Source organism: Calidris pugnax, unplaced genomic scaffold (genome assembly GCF_001431845.1).
Source record: "Calidris pugnax isolate Ruff unplaced genomic scaffold, ASM143184v1 scaffold17, whole genome shotgun sequence".
NCBI classification, from domain to species: Eukaryota; Metazoa; Chordata; class Aves; order Charadriiformes; family Scolopacidae; genus Calidris; species Calidris pugnax.
This window is the reverse complement of record NW_015090794.1, coordinates 8,436,173-8,455,727: the sequence shown is the minus strand read 5'-3', so window position 1 is coordinate 8,455,727 and position 19,555 is coordinate 8,436,173. Positions and strand designations below refer to the sequence as shown.

The window sequence follows — 19,555 nt, the reverse complement described above, 5'->3', positions numbered from 1 at the left end:
TTAAAATATCCTGCCATAGTGTGTAAATTAATTTGGGCAGAAATTGCACCAATGCAATGGAGAACTCTTGTCAAGTCTTCATCCGTTTCCTCCTCTTCACATCTGACCCAGTCTAGAACTGCTGTACTTGGCCTCACTTCTGATTTTATGTTGCTTTCTCTTCTCATTTCCTCTCCAACTTTCCATTTTATTTGAACTTTTTGGTTAAAATTCCACTCCTCTTAACTTGTCTGAATTTGTTGTGATGCCGAAGAAACTGTAAGTAAGAGGTTAGCGTCTGAGGGACAAATGCTTGGAGCTGGAATATGAAAGTTCAATTTATGCTTTAAGCTGCAGTAAATTGTTGATCTGAAGTTAGCCTGAACTGTCAGTAGTTGGGGGTAGGGGGGTGGGGGAAGAGAGTATTTTTTCATCTCTGTCACCAATTTTATAATACTTAAAATTAAAGACCGGGAAAAAAAAAAGAAAAAAAAAAAAAAAAACAGAAATACAGGAATCTAAAACAAGTGAGATGAGTCTTGCAAAGAGTAACAAAATGCAGGCAGCACTGCTTCTGTGTGAGGAGTTCTGCTCTGTCTGACTTCAGCCTTGTGGGATCCTCAACTGGAGGCTTCAAAGCAGAAATCCTCACTGCAGATTGTAGGGAATGGCTGCTTCTGAGGCATGTAAACGAGCTTGTATTTGGGGCTGCAGGGAAAGAACTTAAAAATTCATAACTTGTGCTGTTGCTGAGCATGTGAAAAAGCTGCTGCATGTCTATGTTTTCTTTCAGGCTGGGTCCAGTATGTGGCCTTCAGGGATTCCTAAAGCTTGTGGAAATTCTTGGAGCATTTCCATCACTTCAGCATTTAGAGTGAGTAATACTGAAGATTAACTTTGCTAATGTTGCTCCTCAGCAGCCCTTGACAGGGGAGCTCGTGTACGCCAGAAATACTTTATTTGCCAACAAGACTACTTGATTTAATGAACAAACTAAACAACAAAAGCATTCAAAGATTATAACCGCAGACTCAAAGCTGGCGCTCTTCATCTCCCTGGAGACACTTGGTAGTGGTTTGTTTCATCCCCTTTGGGCACTTCCCCAGGTGTTCCACAGTGGTGAAAAGCTTGTGGGAGAGGTTTAGTACAGAGCCCTACAGGGTTCTCCCTCTTCCTGCCACAGCACTGACCAGCGCTGCCCACAGATTACTTATGTCTTCATTCAAGCTCCATAATGAGCCCGAGCCCCAGGCTCCCTCCTGGTGAAGTTTCTGAGGGACTCGGGGCCACCTCTGTGCCAGGAGGGGACAGGCTCCCTCCTGAACCAGAGGTGGTGTGAATGGTGGAGCTGGACTTCGGTGTTTGTGCCCTTGTTGTGCACCTTACGGTGTCAGCAGACATCCTGGACTTTGGGTAGAACTTGTCAGAGATTGAGCTTTGTGGATTTGATTCATATAAAATATATTTTTAAAGGCCATATTCAGCCTGTACCTAGTTGTGTTCTGCCAACGTATTTTCATGCAGTCTTTGTCCCTTCCTTTACCGGGAGCAGTATTAGACATAGTTTTAAGAACTCCAGTTACTATGTATTCTCTTGTATCCATGACAAACCAGCTAACTCTGAATTTTAAGCTTCTTTACCCTAGAAACAATTGTAGCAACAACCGTCAATTTTCTGCCCTCCTCTCTCCAGGGGAGTATTGGGCTTTGAGAGAGGCTTTGGCCTTCCTGGTTCCTCCCATTGGCCGTTTGTCTGTGTTGTATCTGGCCTTTTTGTGATATTTTGAGAAAACAATACAGCTCTAAAATTGAAGCAAGTCCGATGTATCCCAGCCTTGTCTGTCAGATTAGAAGGGGATTCAGTGTCTAAAATTGTGGCTATCTGAAACTCTTTCCATCTGGATACTTGAATGAGGAAAAACTTCATTGCTAATACTCCCTGTCTGGAGACGGAGCTGTTTAGGTAGGGATTTACAGCATCTGCTGGATTGTGTCAGTTCTGTATTTCTGTGTGCACAGGAAATCTCATTTCAGCATAGTTGGAACACAGCTATTTCATAACCATTTTAATAATCTTCAGTGTATGGTGGAAGCAAGGCATTAAGTGCTACCATTTGCATATCAAAGAAAATGGGTCAAGCCATTCAACTAGTTAAAAAAAATTTCTTAGGCTGTAAATTTGGGAAGCAGAAAGCTGCTTATTAGAGAAGCTGTAATTTGTGTGATGCTTCCTGCCGATCGAGGCTACTGCAGAGAAGGAGCCTCTCAAGACAGAGTGGTCTCTGAGGTGAATAAACCGCAAAAAATGAGATTAAAAGGGAAGCTAATTCTCTCTTTGTCGTCATCCAGCCTTGATGCCCTGAGTGAAAATGGCATAGGAGATGAAGGAGTAAAGAGTCTGTCTGAAGTCTTTCCAACCCTGACATCACTGGAAACATTAAAGTAAGTGCAAGGTTAACAGTTCTAGGAAAAATTGCAAAGAAATAGATTAAACCCTTAAGGGGCTGTGTATTAACAATTATGGGCACAACTAACCCAGGGGCATACAAGACCGATGAGTCTATGGACATACTTAATCTGTATGTTCATTAGAAAAATAGGTTAATCCTAAAGCAATTCCTCATTTCCCTTCAAAGGCCATAATTGGTACTTTTCACTGCATTTGGTCTAAACAGACTGTCCAAATTATATTTAAAAAGTTGTCAAAAATTAATTTTCCTCACATTGTAATAAATTAGAATAAATATACTCAACTAACAAAGTGATCTCACTGACTGTAGTTTATCACAGAATAAGATAACAGATGTGGGTGCAGAGAAACTAGCTACAGCTCTTCCTTCCTTGTCATCGTTAAAGACACTAAGGTAAGTTCAGTTTTATACCTTGCTATCTCTGTCAGAAATTACTGACCACGGAACAAATATGTACACTGTGCAGCAGCCAAGCTTGTGACTTAATTCTTTCATAAAGCCTTTAGAGAGAAGAGGAGAGAAATATATGACCCAGTGTAGACATCCAGAAGGATATTTCAGGAATGTAATGAGGACTGTACTGATTTTTAAATCTGATCCATATTACCCTGGATTATTATATGAATAATACCCTGTAGAAATGTGCACCCAGGGCCATGATCTACTGCAAGCTTATGCTAAGCGCAGTGCTAAGCCGTAAGCCAGCAGCGAGTGGTGTGTGTTTGCTGATACGGGACCAATGGTCCATCCTGCTTCATTAAAATGTCTGGTGTAGGCCTGAAGGAAGTGTCTCAGTAGGGAATGCAAGAGACTGTGGCGTGCAATTCTGGAATAATTTGTTCACTTGGAAATCTTTTAAATGCTGTGCCCCAAATCTGAGCTTCCTTTTCTTGCAGATTTTTAATTTGACCTAATGTAGACAGAGATGTTCTCATTATTCATTATGAATCTAGACCTATTTTTGCTGTAGCTGTGCAAGTGTAGCCCTTTGCCTTGCTTGATATAGAAAATACAGAACTGTATTTTAAACATTAACTGCAAATAGATAAGGATACATTGGAAGTTAAGATGTACCAGCCTTATCAGAAATTCCTTGATCTAATATATGGCCTGTTTATATTATCCATTATCCAATTGTGACTATACTGGTTTGGTTTTCTGCAGCTTGTACAATAATAACATTTGTGATTTTGGAGCAGAAAAACTTGCGAAAGTTCTTCCCGTGATGACATCTTTAAGAGTGCTGGAGTGAGTATGAATTCTTTTGAGACAGCCCAGGAAAGCTTACTTACTTGCTTGAATACTGAAAATTCATATCTTCCATGCTGAGGGTAGGGGAGGCAGAATTTGAGTAAGAAAATTTCAGGGAAATTTCACAGGGAAAATGTGCTTGTGCAGCGTCCAGATAGTCAGTGTTTAGAAAGGATTAAGGAGCAGTTCACCATAAAACCCAAAAAATTGGTTTTAAGATGAGAGAATAGCGGCATGCGGAGTTAGAGAAGGACCTTGGGTACGTAGAATAACGAATCCCTCAGATGAACTCACTTAATGAAGTACCAGTTTGACTTTTTGAGTATTTTATTACAGGTTTTTTGAATCAAGGATTATTTGGTGGGGTATTTTTTCTTTTTCTTTCTTCCCCTATCTGCAGATAAACCCATGTAGTATTTTTTATTTTGAATGAAATATTTAATTACACCACCACATAATGTGATCTGGATTAACAGAGTGGTTTTTTTTTTCCTCAGTGTTCAATATAACAAAATAACTGGTGTTGGAGCCCAGCAGCTGACTGACAGCCTACGAAAATGTCCCCATATAAAGAACTTGGTGTAAGTCTCTTGATATGCTGTTTGCTGTATCTTTGTTCCGTAAATTGAGTTACAATTCATGCTAAAGCTGTGTTTGGTATTCGTCAGATTTATGAGAGGCATGAAAAAAGACATCACCAAAATACAAAAGCAGTCATGGAAATGTTAAAAATATTGTTTCTGGTTTCAGCTGAATTAATTCCCAATTGTCCCAGGCAAGCAAGCTTGTCCTGCTTTAAGCATAGTTTACCTTGATCCTCCCTTTGTTAATCTTCTACCCTCCCAGAGTACCTCACCTGCTCTGTGCTGCAGGACTTGTATTTGGAGGATAAACAATGAGCAGCCATCATTAGAGGTCAAATAGACTGAAGCTGCCAGTACACATTCAGGGGAAGGGAGTTTGATAGAAAGCTAAAGAACAGTTATGGAGACAGGACTGTATTGTGTCCTATAACTAGAGTCAGCTAGGTTATGGGGGAGTAAACTGCTTCCTTGTAATTGAAAATGCATTTCAATTTGTTCCATAGCTTAAATAATTTTAGAGAATTATATTGAAAAGGGAAAGGCAACTTTAAAAATAAAACAAAATACTAACATACCAAACACACCAAAAAAACTCTGAAGCAAATTACACTTCCTGAAATCTCTTTCCTTTCTAATTTTGCCCTTACAGGATGTGGAATCCCACCATTCCCTATGGAGTTCTCGAACACCTTCAGCAGCTGGACTCTAGGATCAGTGTGTAGATTCAGATGATCCCATAAAGGTAACATGGCCCTGGCTCCCTGAAACAAGATTTGTTTCTGCGGCAGCCGTTGGTTCTGGTCTCACTGGCAGCAGGCACAGTGCCAGCACCAGCGAGCGCGTGGCTAGAAGAGATGCTGCCCTGGAGAGGCACAGATCAGTATCACATTCAGGCCCCCTCTGCCCCCACTCACCTTACATCTCTCACCTCCTGGGCCCCAGCCCTGGCAGACTGCGGGAGCTGCAGCAGTGAGAATGGATGATTTCTGAGGCTCCTTGTTCAGCCCAGTTCAGTGGCTGGCAGCTGGCCCTGCTTACCTCCTCTTTTCTGGTGTGGGAAGCTGAGTAGCTCTGTATACTTCTCATGTTTAATAGATGAGGTCTGTACTCCTTAGGAGTTGTTTTGTGTTGAGTTTTAGAAAATCCTTTCGCTTTTCCTTTGTTCAGTACAAATCCTCAACAGCTGCTTGTCTCACTATGAAGCTGTGCCTACCCTGTTCTTGGAGCAAACCATTGGCTCCTACACTCCTTGTTCTCAGCCTCGTTTCTGTGGTTTAGCCACTGGCAGTCACTTTTACTTCATTGATTCTGCCTGCACGGTTTCAAGGATCCTTGAAATAACAGCATTGTTAGCAATTTGCTAACGGTTTGCTGATGATCACCAGGATTTGGCTGCCTTGACACTCCTGGACTGAAAGAGCTGCAGCAGGCACAGGAAGTTAGGTGTAGGATTTCTGCTCCCAGTTCTCTGCAATGTGCTTCCTCTTGTTCTTAAGATGGTATTACTTAGGATGCATCAGTGAAATGATCCCAGGGAATAATGAGAAGCCAGAGTCAAGCCAGACAGCAGATGTCCTCCAGCTTGCTTTCAGATGGCAAAAAACATGTTGCAGATTGATCGCCAGCTGCTTGAGCTGTGGTTTGAGTCTTCCCAGCAATGGCTGCACTTGCCAATGGCTCTAAACCACGCAGTGTGCCAAGCTTTTGCATGATTCTTGCTCTCAGTGCACTAATCACTGGATACAGACTGGGCTATGTGTATATATACGGCACTGATCAGGCTAAAGGTTGCGGAGGCCTTACGTACCGTACCGGCCTCACAGACTAGCTTTATGTGGCAGCAGTGAAAAATTGTAGTGATCCTATAGTGCCTATGGTACAACTAGCTCTTTGTCTTGTTGAAGAAGCATACCTACTTGGGAAAGAAGATATTAGGGATATGAACACTGCCAGGAAACCTTACAAAATCAAAGCTTTCTCTAACCTCCTGTGTCTGTCATTCAAGGAGAATGTGTGAGAAAATCTCTGTACATGTAGGTCAGCTCCCAAACGACCTCAGTTTTCCTGTAAACACAGAGCATGGCAGTCAGCGGTAGAGAGCTCTGCTCTGTGCAAGACAGTAATTCTTGGACACTGGTGAGCTTTCACACCGAGCAAAAGATGTGTTTCACACACCTCTGCATAAACAACCCCTTGCATCTCCCTCCACTGCTGTTCTCTTATGTTTGCAGCACGTGCCTGTAGCACTGGTTACCATGTTAGTATAGTATCTGAGGATGTGAGGAAACCACCTCGTTAGCACTGAGGATTAGCAGCAGCAGGAAGTCTGGATACTGTCTCCCAAACTTGAAACATCAAGCATCTTCCAGCCACTGTTGTCTGTTTTCAGAGCACACCAAATATATGATTTTGATTGTGTTAATGGTGATTAAGCTGATGGGCATACATCTAATACTCTCTTTTCATCATTTCACAGGCAACATAAAGAAGAGGGGAAGGTGTCCTCTGTGTTTTCTTCTCTTCTTGCTGCTTTATGAATTGGTGGCTGATTTTCATGATAGCGGCAAAATGAAAAAAAGTCACATTTAAGCTTCTGGGTGATGCTTGAAGTGGGTGAATGATGGAGTTCAAATTTTTTAAGGGTCATTTAAAATGCTATTCAAAGACCCAGTTGTGTTTCTACTGATGTGATGAAGCATTAAGCAACATCAAGTTTCAAAGATGAAAAGAGCACCTGGATGTTGTGATCACCATTAAAGGTGACCAGGAATCACCAGGATGTTGGTAGCATAAAATTCCAGCATCGATTCATCAAAGAGCAGACTGGAAGCTGCTGGACCTGCAACGTCTGAAAGAGTGACAGATCAAACCTAATTTTTTCATGGTGCCAGTGATAATTGTGATCAAATTTGGTTTGATAATTTTGGATTTCCAAAGCTCAATGTTACAGACTTCACCCATCTGTGTGGACTGATTTGAAGCATTGGCATCAGGAGCATAAATAAGAATGATCAGTCTTAGAAAACATTCTGATATTGTAAGATTATTCACTAGAATCTGGAAGTTTCCCTTTTCTTGATGCTGATCACCAATGCTGTCTTAAGGGATAGAAAGATATTTTCTATCACTCTTTTGCTATAGAATTCTTCCAAAAGAGTGGGGAGGGGAAAAGAAGTAAATAGAAGAAATGAATTAAAACTGGAAAACTATTAAGGATTTTTCTGGTATTACTACAGAAATCCAAATGCATACAAATAGCTTCAGTTTATTGCACAAAAATCCTTGAAGTGAGAATCTTCAAAGTTTTTACTCTGTCTCAAATGAGAACTTTAAAGTCTTATACCTGGATTGGGATTTAGTTTCTTGCTTGCAGATGGCAGCATAAATGTATAAGCACTGATTTTATACTTGACAGTGAAATCACAACTGTGTGTGATTTATGTGGCCTTCTTTTACAGAGCTATGAATAACTAGGCAATGACAGACAAGAACATATTTCAAAGCATTACCATGAGTCTGTGCTGCTGGTCTCAATGATATGTGGGCCAAATACCGGTCCTGCTGACTGCAATAGCAAACCAATTGTCTCCTTTTCTCTTTCCTTTTATTTCAAATCTGTGAACACAGAGAGAACTTGTAATCGTACAGAGACAAGTGTCAGGACTAACATTCTGGCTCCCTGTCCAGATACAGTCTGGAGACAGAAAAACACAAATGGATGGAAGAAAGCTAAGAATATTCAGTATGCCAAAAATTGAGAAGGGAGTTTTGTCCTTCACAGTTAGCTCAGCATTAGCTCAACTACCTCCTTGAAATCTCTTCTGCAAGGAAGCACTGACAATACTGACCTAAGGATCTCTGCAAACTAGAATCTCTCAGTGAACCTCTCAAATATTTATTTGGGATTTAAAAGGTCCCTGATTTAAACAGTTCAAAACCACAATCTTTATGTTCTTTCCAGCAAATTATACTTCTTTGCTAAAGTTTCAGTGCCTGCACAATCTTGGCAGCAGGAATGGAGGGTGGACAAATTAAAGACGGAAGGAAGGTCTGGTTTGTTGTTTCTGTTAATCAAAGGAGAGCAGAGAACCAGACGTAGCATGTGAAGGTAATAGTACAAGACATAAAGGTGGAAAAACAGTTTGGAGAATATGATTGTAACTAGGCAGTGGTATTTTTATTAACTATCTGCATGGTTCTTCTCTCTAACCAAACTCTAGCCAGAATCATGGAAAAAAAACTGATTTACATCCCCCTCTTTCAGCTGCTTGAATAGGAGGTAGTTTGAGCCAAATCTTGTGTTATGTTCCCATCAGCCTGCGGCACTCCAGCCATGTGGACCTATGGTGACCCCTTGTCTTGGCTTCTCTGAACTAAGCTTTGGATGACAAATGCCCCTTTAGGGATATATTCTGCAGCCACACTTCACTGTGACCAAATCTGAGAACGTGCTAAATATTACACAGGCAGCTGGATGTTACAGGGCCCTGTCTTGACTGATAAAATCATGTTGGGAATACTGCTGTTTTGTTTCTATGAGTTAGTGGAAGATATATGTTTATAATGTACAGGTTGTAAATTGTGATATAATATTTTGGTTGTCTTTATACATCTTTTTTAAAGTATTAATAAAAGTGAGTATTCGTTTTTACAGTAGCTTGTACTACCTGTTGAAAATTATTTTGATTTTTCTCCTGGAAATGGAATGAAACCACTGCTGGCTCTGAACATAACGATGTGCTAAGGGCTTTGTATTGTAGGTTAACGGGAAGCACGGTGTGCGAGGGAGACAGGTTGGTCCTGCTGGCACTTACCAGTTCATTGGTCTGGAAATGGAGAAATAATTCTTTCTTAACAAGCAATGGATCTTGCGATGCCAACTGACAGACTGTAAGTCCAGAGTTAGAAGATATAGAAGCACTGACTGAAGTCAGCTACTAGGAAGAGCAAAAAGATGTTTTCATCCTTTCAGACTTTGCAGTTAAAAGTTCTAAAAATAATCAAGGTTCAAAGTCTGGATATTCTTGTGGCACAAAACTCATCCAAGATGCTTTTGTCAAAGGAATGCCTTGTGTATAGAGGACTGAATTCACTGACTACCCTGAAAAAGCTGTTCTAAGCAAATCTGTGTTCTAAAAAATCTTTTCAGATGAGAAAAATGGTACTCTCTTTATGCCCATGCTCTTTTTGTTGTCAAAGAGGCCTTGTCTTATGATGGTAGTCGGATCCTGTAATCTGAGTGCTCTCCCCATCCTTTAAATGTATGAGGCTGAGCTGTTCTGAGAAATTAGAAATCTTGATCTAAGATTGAGAATCTCCACAGTGAATTACTTGGTGGAATTTGTATTGCTTGATATGTGCATCGTGTGGGATAAACTGCAGGGAAATGATGACAAACTAATAGATACCGCAGTAAGTACCTATAATGACAAACGGAACCATGTTCTTAAAATGGCATACATGTGACCCTGAAAAATTAGTGTAAGCTGACACTGTGAACAGTATGATTTTCTAATTATATAGGCGGCAGGAACACTGCCTTCAGAAGCAAAATTCAGCCTTTCTTCTGTTAGTACCAAATGGGTATGTGAACACAAGCTTAACAAGTCTTTAAACTTAGCTTTCTTTATATAGGTGCCTAAATGGGGATTTAGTTACCTAAATGTATCTTTACATGTTAGAATATTGTGACCTAAGTGACTTTGTCCCTGAATTGCAGGCCAGGGATTGTATGGAACAAAGCACTTGCCCATGGTTTTAAGGTCCCATATTTTATCTGATGGAACCTGTCTTGGAGAAAAGGTACTTAGCTCGATGACAGCTCTTGCATTTGCGGAACAGAGTTTTGGGACTGGGAGCTCATTTCTACCACATTAAGAGTTTAAAAAAAAAAGACATTTGAGTGCAACACGCTGAGAGTACCAGAAAAAAAAGCAGTTTGATAGATAAGTTTCTTTATCATTGTTTCATGGGGCATCTAAACTGTCACCCTCTTATTGCCTCATACTGGCTGTCAAGAGACTCATGACACCATCTGTCTGGATTCGAAAGCCCGAGCTGGGAGCAGATGGTAGAGACACAGGCTGCAGAGGACAGACATATGTATGGAGAGAGTGCAGGAGAAATGTTTTCATTCCTGCTTTATCTGAAACATTCTTGATGCATCAACTTGGCTTAAAACCTGCACAGTTATGAAAATTAGACTTTTCTAAAAAATACAGTAAGACAAAATGAGTACAATCCCTGCCCTCAATTACATGTGGGTTTTCCCACCCCACCAGTGTGTGGTTTGTGGTGTTTCAGGTCTGATTTCCTCCATGCTGGCCATTGTGTGGTTTGTGGTGTTTCAGGTCTGATTTTTTAAGCAGTTGTTCATGAGGATTTCCTCCATGCTGGCCACCTCAACAATCTGGAGCCTGTAGGAAAACTGGATTTTCCTAGAAAGCGTATTTCAATTATTTTCTGTTCAAATTAAAAAAGAGCAACTCCAACAAATGACTGCTTACTTTTTCATGGAAAAGGTCAAGTCTTTATTGCATTGCTTTCACATCTGTACATAAGAACATGAGCTTAAACAATCTGCAAAGTATCTTGTGTTAAATAATGAATCCACCTGACTTATATAAAATTTACTCTCTTATCTATTTCAAAACTCACAATTTAAATAAAATATCTTACTAGCACAGTTCTTTCCGTAAACTGCCCTGAACAGAACCTGCTTGCAGTCACTCCTGCATATTTTCCCCTGAGAGAGCACTGTCTTTGAACTACTGGCTGGTAGAGTTTTCAATGTGTGATTGTAAAACTTGCTTAAGCAGTATGTAGAGCGTGTCCATTTGGGTGACATGTTATTTATTCAAAAGTTTATCAAATCTGAGTAACACCTGATTTTCTGTTATAATAGAACATAGCTTATATTATTTGTTCATACAGTCCATCCCAGAATAACCTATGGAAGCCCAGTACGGTGCATGAATCACTGCAGTTAGTGCACACTCAAGAGGCAATGACCATGGAGAAAAGTCACAGCTGACAAGGTCTGATGACAACTCTTCTTGTTGTCCCCTTGTCTTTCTTTTCATCTCTGCATTTCAGAGTATAGTTTCTTTCCATCACTTGATCCATTAACCTGGTCATAATCCATTTCAGCTGTTTAATGAATCTGTTTAAAAGAAAACACATAAATACAGAGTAACACTCTAGACTTAACATGAAGAGAGAAGTCACTGTGTGTTAGAAATAGCACTGTCATTGACTTCTTTAAAACAACAAAAAAATAATATCAAAACCTTTTGTGACTATGGATAATAATTCTTTGAGAAGTAAAGGCCTGAACAACCCTTCAGAGAAATCAGTGTAACAGTTACTGTTAATGTCAGAGCACACTAGTCTGTAGTGTAATTCTAACAGAGTATGAAGATAGTGTGAGGGGCATGAGAAGAAGCTGTCAGCCACAGTCCATCAGGTCAGTTAGCAGAGGTTGCTCTAAGGGAGTACAACCAGCTGTGACACAGTGGGACAGCCTATTTTATGCTAGGTTTTTTATCATTAGACCTACCTATTAAAACTGGTTCATGAACTGGCAACATTCTCTTAACCAGATACCAATCATTAGACTGTTGATATTTTTTAGATAATTGTGTTAATTATGTATTGCCTACATTTGATGTAGTCTCTGATTTGGATCACTTTTTTTTTTCTTCTTTAGAGTCACTTCATTCAAAACGTTTTGGATCCACTGGTAAGTAGTAACAGAGTTAAATAACATGTTGGGGTAACTTCTTGGTCTTATTGACAAGAATAAATTACTGTTATATTGCTTTATCTCAGTTTATCTAATTTGCCGTGACTGGGTCAAGGTGTCCAACAGCTACTAAAAAGTGATTTTTTACTATCATTAGAGTTAAATGCAAGGCCTGAGAAACCTTCTCTAAGTAGAACCAAAGCTGTGGACTACGAAGGTGCTGAGCACTGGTCTCACAGATGATTAATTGATAGTGCAGAATGGGGAAGCTCCGAGAGGCAGTGATTGTCTGGGGATGAATCTGTGTTGAAGAAGAGCTGGGGTCCAGAAGACCATGAGCAGGTCCCCTGGCTGCCTGCAGCTCAGATCATCTGCGCTGCGTAGAGGAGTAACATCAGAGTCTCTGGAAGGATAGCTCTTCCTCCTTCCCCTTTTCTATCTATTATAGGTCTTCTGTGCAGTGTGGAAAGGTGGGGGATCCTATAGAGTAAAGGTGCTAATCCAACTGTAAAATGGGGAGGAACAGATCTGCTTTAAGCGTGGAGCTCCATGTAAAGGCTCTCACTGGGCTGTGGGACAAAACACAGCCTCTCCCCTGTTCTTACTGGTCTGTGCTGGGAGCAAAGGTGAAGCAGGTCGTGTGTCAGGTTGTCTGGCACAAGGGGTCCAAGCTCCAGGAGAGCTGCCACCATTTCAGGTGCAGAAGATGTAACAGAATCTGCAAGGAGTCTGAAAAATGAAACGCGATGTCACATGTTCTGCATGAGCATGGACTGGCTGAGGAATATGGTGTCATTAACGAAGGCGTTACAGGAAGCTGTAAAGCAAAGAGGTTGACACAGTTCTGGAAGAAAGGTTCTTCTATGGACTGAAAACAGATTAAAAGATTGGAAGCAAAGAATAAGGCTTGGTAGGAAAGAAGCCAGTAGCAGGGTATACCAGGGACCAGTCTTGACTCAACATCACCATTAGTGACCCAGCAGAGAGTGGACAGAGAAATCTTCAAGACTTCAGAAACTAAGCTCTGTGGGGTGTTCAGATGCTGTACTGATCGCAAGGAACTCCAGGGGGATTTCATAACATTGGCTGGGCAAAAGGTGGTGGGTTTGGAAAACATTTGCTAAAAGGCTGGGCAGCAATGTGCCCTCTAACATCCCCGTTCTGCCATTGTGGATTCTGAAAAGTCTGAAGAGAACAGACTGCAGATTTTGGTCAGGGTCATCTGCTCTCCCAGAGGGTGTCCCCTGCCCTTGTCAGAGGCAGAACACAGGCCTGGGTGAGCGTGGTCTGAGGCATCATGACATTCTGTATGTCCTTGTGGGGCACGTGCTCGAGATGCTAGGGCAGAAACAAGAAGCACTTGCGTGTCCAGTGAGGTATTTCTGTGAAATGTCTATCAGCTCCAGCACCCTGGTAACAGGAATCACATGCTCAAAATCCTGCTTAAACTAAGAACAAGAAAAGGGGAAACAGCAGCTCTAACGAGTTACTCATTTGATGTTTATCTGATTGCTTTCCAAGTTGAACTAAAAACTCTGATCTACGACAGGCAGTTCGGGGAGATGGTTAGTATTCGGCGTTGTGGATCAAATTCTAGGCTGACTTAAAAATAGCACAGCAAAATATATTGGGCCTCCAAAGCACAGTGTAAAGCTGTCTAATGGAAGTTTCAAATACTGCTGTAGGGCTGCTAGTCCGAGACTGTAATTTGTAGTGGCAGATATTAAATGGGGTGTGACTGATACAATTGACCAGGGTATTCAATCTTGCCTTTCCATTCAGCTGATTAGAAGTCTGTCCTTCAAAATTCACATGAACCTAATTTTTAATAGAAAATTTAAAAAAAACAATGGAAAATGAAAAGGTAGCAAATATTTTTAAATTCTCAGAACTGTAGTCTTCCAATAGCCTAAAAGATACCCGTAAGAATTTAACAGTGTGGCTACTATAGCGTAACTCTAGCATTAGAAGGAGAAATTCAGTCATGATATTTTTGTTAATTCTGTCTGTGAAGTTGTTGTTCTTCACAATCCAGGCTGAGCCAAAGGAAACATGGCAACTGTTTTGCATCCTGACATTGACTGCATTCTGTTTCCTGACTTTCTGTGGGTGTGTTTGAGATCTCATGGCCTATTTGGGCTCCGCTGTCTAAGGAAGCCTCAGCTCTTTTGTTCTGGCCCTTCAAAGAGTGTATAGCCTTAAGTCTATTAACTGAACTAGAGCTTTACCCAGCAATAGATGTGCACGTCATCATTTTCCATTATACCATTACTTTCCATATATGGCTGCTATTAGTCTTTACTCTTTTTATCACGTATATTAGAAACATGTCCTCAGAGAGCATCATTCAAACTATTCAGCTATTTTTTTCCCAAGTTTGTGGCCAAACTACTAAAACTCAACTGGGAAAAGAAAGTAAGTTTGAAAGTTTCCCCAAAGAAATTGAAAAATTTAGCCACTTAAGTATACTGTTTATTTTTTTTGGACAGTTGTAATCCATATAAATTAGAATCATTATGAGGGGACAAATGCAAAGAGTTGGACTGGCCAAATATACAAACTAAATGTCTCTAAATAAATTATTCTTTTGTTCTATTTTAGGATTGCTAGTCGCTAGCTGAAATACAGTGTCACTCTGCCCCTCCTCCAGAGAAAACAAACATGAAGAATTGAATGGGATTAATTTCTTAATTCCTTTGACAGCTTAAAACTGATAATTGGCCACCTATTGAAGCAAGTTGATTACAGAAAGCTTCATTTTTGTAAGGAAGAACCATAGAATATTTTTTTTTAATTTTTTTTAAAATTATTCTTTAAAATCACTTGTGGCTAGGCCTTTTAACACATGAAATACTCAGGCCTGAACTGTTTCTATCCTAAATTGAATGTCTCTTAATTTTGTATGCCTGATTTTAATTCATGTTATTAACAGCCGCTTTTGGAAAATCTGTCTCTTCTCTTTGCATTATATAAATGAATGCACTTGGTAGAAAATCACTTAGGACTGTCCATGGCTGTGGTTAATGCATCTGAATGGACAGTTCATCAGTTAACCACAATTTTGTCTTCCTTCCATCTAGGATGGAATTCCTGTTAAGAAGAGTCAGAGTACAAAAGTCTCTTTAAAGCAGAGCTATCAGGTGAGTGAGCACTCAACTTCTATTAATTTTAATAACATCTAAGAATTCAAAACACAGGTCTGAAAATCACAGCTATTGCTCTTAATCCTGTTGTTACTGTAACTCATATAAAATAGCCAACTGATTTGTATCATGGAGTCAACAAGCCACCTCTCTTTTTTCTTTACATGGAGATTTCTACAAATAAGGGAAGAGCATAGTGCAAAAAAGCAAGGTAAAGTAAGTAACAGATCACTGTGCTCATTATTTTTAAGATTCAAAGTCTGAAAAGGAGAAAGTTGGAATGTGGGTCCTGGTGCATTTACATGTGTCTTAGCACTGTTAGTGGTAACATTGTCCTGATCTGTTCCCTTACGTGGCATTTCTGCTTTAGAGAGCTGGAACAGAGGCACAAGTGAGTTAAGGTCTCAGAAGACATCAGTGGCAGACACAGGAAGGAGTCCAGCATGCTTATTTCCCTCTCCTCTGGGCAATGCTGTCTCTCATAGACACTGAGCCTGCATCTCTAATTGGCAGTATATTGATGAGCTGGTGAGTAAAGCTATTTCTTTGATTCGGGGTCTAGATGCTGGCATGCAGCAGAAGTGCTGAGTCACAGGTTTTCGAGCGCTAGATTCTGCTCACTGAAGATGTTCATCATAATTCACCTTGATGAAAAACTATAGGTAATGTTTGTACTGTAGGATGAAATAAATCCAGTAATTCCTATTCAGTTTTCATTATTGATTACTTTTGCTCATTTACTTTCTGATTAGAGTACTTCATGATGAGTCACATCTGATTTTAAGAAAGTACAAGGAGAACAGTCCTATCACCTTATTTCAGGTCACTTCAAATATAATAAAGAATCTGGCACACTCACACTAAAACAGTAGATGACATGAGCAAGCTCAGTTCTGCTCAGTTTACAGAGATGGATTTCTGCATTTGAATAGGATAAGAAGCTTCTCTGAGCTGCTTAGTTGTCTACCTTCAATCTCTGCCACCAATTATGCTCAGAAACCTGGACATAATTGAGTTTATTCAAGTGAGGGGTTTGCTACAAGAGAGAAAAGAGCTTTTCTGATCCACACACTTTTATTTTTAGATCTAAATTAGCCTTTCCACATTTTGCAGAATCGCCTCTTGGGATTTCCCCCCTTTGTTTCCCTGTCATGCATGCCACTCACCTCTTGGGTGCAAGGCATCACTTTTTAAATGGAAGGAGCGCCTGCAAGGTTTCAGCTAAGGCTAATCATAGCTTTTTAGTTCTCAGCAATCACCGGTGAGTCACATAAAGAACACTCCTCTTACATAGGCATACTCTTTGCGTTACATGTATTTTTCACCTCTGCGGGTAAAACTGAGAACCATTCTTCCCGCAGTGTCCTGTGAATCCTCAGCACCCCTGGGTCTAAGAAGGGGGCAGGTGGGCAGCTTTCCCAGGCCTGCGGGGAGCACAGGTTAACACTCCTGCAGAACCCAGCTCACCGCGGGCTGGGCACCGAGGGGATGCACATCTTCCCTTTCAGAGCCTGCCTTCTGCTCCCAGAGTTGAAACCACAGCTCCACATTAGGGTCCTCTTCTGCCTGCCTTCCTAGGGAACACGTGAGGAGGAATAGCAAGGAACAGTGAAGAAACCTGCAACCAGGATATTAAGACAAAGTCCTTTTCATGGTGACACGCCACGTCTCTGCCTGGTAGCTAAATAATTATGCAATTTGTGGCCTGGTTGCTGCATATATAATTAAATATATAAATAGAAGAAGCACACTAATAGTGTATTTTTTATAATCGATCTAACTTCAGGGATTTGTGATTTGGTTCTCAGTGAAACCACCATCTAACATGACAACTTCCAAATTAAAGGATCAAGGCTGGAGCTCATACTTGTGCAAAGCTCCATTAGCTCAAGGCAGACAGAGACTGAGACTTCTGAGCTTTGTGAAGACCTCTGCATTTCTACATATGGAGGTGACATGGTTTTCTAGTTAGACTATCAAGAAGTTTGCAAAGCTGCTTGTCCTATTAATATGAAGGAAAATTTTAAGAAGACCATTTACCTATACTGAACAGAATTGTGCTCAGACCTTATGCTCTATCAAACTATGTGTTCATATAGTAGGAAAAATCCACTGAGGAAAAATATTTCTGTTGTTCTTCTTAAGTCTTCCTGAAAACTAGATGCAGCTCATCATGACAAATCCTAGTCAGCAAAAAAGCAATTAAAAAAATATTTGTAATCCCTGTACTAGATGGTCTTGGAGTAATAAAATCTGGAGATGGAAGGGTATTTTGGGGAAGAAAATGGCTAGGGCTTTTCGCACCAACAATTTTGCTAAAATTTCTATTAGTTTTTATGAATTTCTCTCCTGGAATACAGAGCATGGGTGTTACTTGCCCAGCTGAAAAGGGAGAGGAGGAGACAACCACAAAAGTAGCCAACAGCGTTTTGTGCAGAGTTCAGTTCTTCTCCAGACCTTCTGTTCTACCAGAAGTGGTTCTAATCCAGCTGCTTGGGATAAACTACCAAATGTTGGCATGGACACTATTATTTTTTGCAGTAACTATATGCAGTGGAATCTCTTCAGTAGCAGCAAAGATCTGTTCTCCCCTACACACACTTGTCATGCTTCTATGTGCCTTTGACCAAGCTTTGTTCAGGATTGTTTATGCAATCCATGTTACTCCAACACAAAAAAATCCCATGTTTTCCTTCTAAATTATTGACCAAAATCAGCTACTATTGCTTTATATGGAATATTAATAGAAATATTTAGGAGATAGTTTTAACCTGTATGAAGGACAGCACCACAGGAAAGGTTGGGGTTTTTGTTTTTAAATTAGAAGACTGATTAAAATAGGTTCATGTTAAATGGCATTTGTGTAGTGTGCTCTCCAAGGTTATGTTTGTACCCTTAAAACAGAATTTTCTATTTCCATAATTTCAATAGAAAATAGAAAAGTATCCTGAACGGGTTTTTAAATTTACAGACAATATTTTGCTAAAAAGTTCTACTGGCAGATTTGCTAACACATTTTAATTTAAACTGTGAATGTTTTCATTAACATAGACTTGGCACAGAAAGTCCTAGCTAGAAATAGTTATTTTCTTCCCCGTTGCATTTCAGTGTTTTAAAATGCTAAATCCTTACATTTCAGAGTTTTAGTATCACTCAAAACGACAACAATAAATGGATCAAGCAAACCCTCGTGCTACGATTAACACGAGAAAAACGGTGAGCTGAGTACTTTCTAATTATCCAAGATAGATGTTTTAAAGGGCATCTGATTAAGATGTATTTCTGGCTCGAGTCTGATCTCTGAATTTTAACAAATACTACCCTGGAGTCAGAGCTGCTTTCAAGACCGGGTTAGCCAAGTTGTTGACCGGCTGCAGCGCCTCACGGCTGTGACAACCCGTCCTGAGGGAAAGGCGTTCTCCCCCGCGCAGCAGCGGGGGCGCAGCGGGTCCCCCCCGGCCCCGGGGCTCTGCCGGGCGGGAGGGAGCGCCGGGGGGAGCGGGCAGGGCTCAGCGCCCCGCGGGCAGCCCGGCCCCGGTTCCGGCCCTCCGCCTGCAAGGTTCGCCCCTGCGAGCCCCGGGGCAATGTCCGCTCCCGGTCCCCCCGCTCTCCCGGGGAGGGCTGCCCCCGGCCCCGCCGCCGCCCCCTCGGGCTGGCACCGGGAGCGTCCCGCTGCCCCGGAGGAACCCGAGGAAATGACTTACTTCCCTTGCGAGCCCTCTGCGTGTCCGCGGCCTTGCCCGGCGGCAGCGCGTCCCGGGCACCGGGGCGGGGGGGGTGTAGGGGGACATTTGGAAGGGAAGATGCTGCGCAGAAGGAGCCGAGAGGCAGCGAGGGCATGGCGGGGCCGCGGCGGCCGCCGAGCTACGGCCATACCGGGACAGCCGGCCCCAGCCCGCAGTCGCTTCGGAGCGCCCCGGGGCGTCACTCCAAGTACCCGTCAAAGACATCCAGCTCGCTGTCCGTCTCGTAGAGCACGGAGCCAGGGTCGGAGAGCACCCCTAGATCCACCAGAGCCTGGTCCATATCCTCCGGCAGGAAGACGATGCCTACATTGAGAACGATGTACTCCATCAGGAAGGCATAGTACAGGATCAGCACGTTGACAAAGAACAAGCCCAAATAAAACATATAGGGCAGCACCAGCAGCGCATGGAAGGCCCAGGACTCCAGCGAATCCAGACGTGCTGAGACCGCGGCGGGCATGCAGCCGTGCGGGGCTGCGGCGGGCTCCGGCGGCGGGGGCTGCGGGCGCCGCAGCGGGCACCGACCTGCCCGGCCGGCGAGGGCGGGGGGGAAACGGGCGGCAGCGGCGGCGCAGGACGGCGCTCCGCAGCCCCGGTGGCAGGAAAGGGCAAAACCCCGGAGAGGGAGCCGGATCCG

General features: G+C 41.9%; 2 protein-coding genes across 5 annotated transcripts in view; one reads left to right on the top strand and one right to left on the bottom strand.

The window, feature by feature from the left end:
- CIITA (class II, major histocompatibility complex, transactivator) overlaps positions 1-8,856 on the top strand; it is a 30,282-nt gene extending 21,426 nt beyond the window's left edge. For 2 of the 3 annotated variants that reach the window (XM_014936153.1, XM_014936152.1), the window contains exons 14-16: positions 773-853; positions 2,329-2,421; positions 2,760-3,005. In XM_014936153.1, coding sequence (XP_014791639.1) covers positions 773-853; positions 2,329-2,421; positions 2,760-2,847 — 262 coding nt within the window. In that variant the 3' untranslated portion in view covers positions 2,848-3,005. Of the gene's footprint in view, positions 1-772; positions 854-2,328; positions 2,422-2,759; positions 3,006-3,614; positions 3,699-4,198; positions 4,283-4,934; positions 5,028-6,761 lie in introns of those variants that run through there. The other variant, XM_014936154.1, reaches the window with a different exon arrangement.
- Positions 8,857-10,791: 1,935 nt separating this feature from the next.
- DEXI (Dexi homolog (mouse)) lies at positions 10,792-19,548 on the bottom strand. 2 transcript variants are annotated; one of them, XM_014936654.1, is made up of 2 exons: positions 18,877-19,548; positions 10,792-11,447 (listed from the first exon to the last, which is right to left on the bottom strand). In XM_014936654.1, exon 1 carries the CDS (start codon positions 19,376-19,378, stop codon positions 19,097-19,099), a length of 282 nt encoding a protein of 93 aa, XP_014792140.1. In that variant the 5' UTR covers positions 19,379-19,548; the 3' UTR covers positions 10,792-11,447; positions 18,877-19,096. The 2 variants fall into 2 exon arrangements, with proteins under 2 accessions (XP_014792140.1, XP_014792139.1); XM_014936653.1 differs by having other exon boundaries at positions 18,877-19,088.
- Positions 19,549-19,555: the final 7 nt, after the last annotated feature.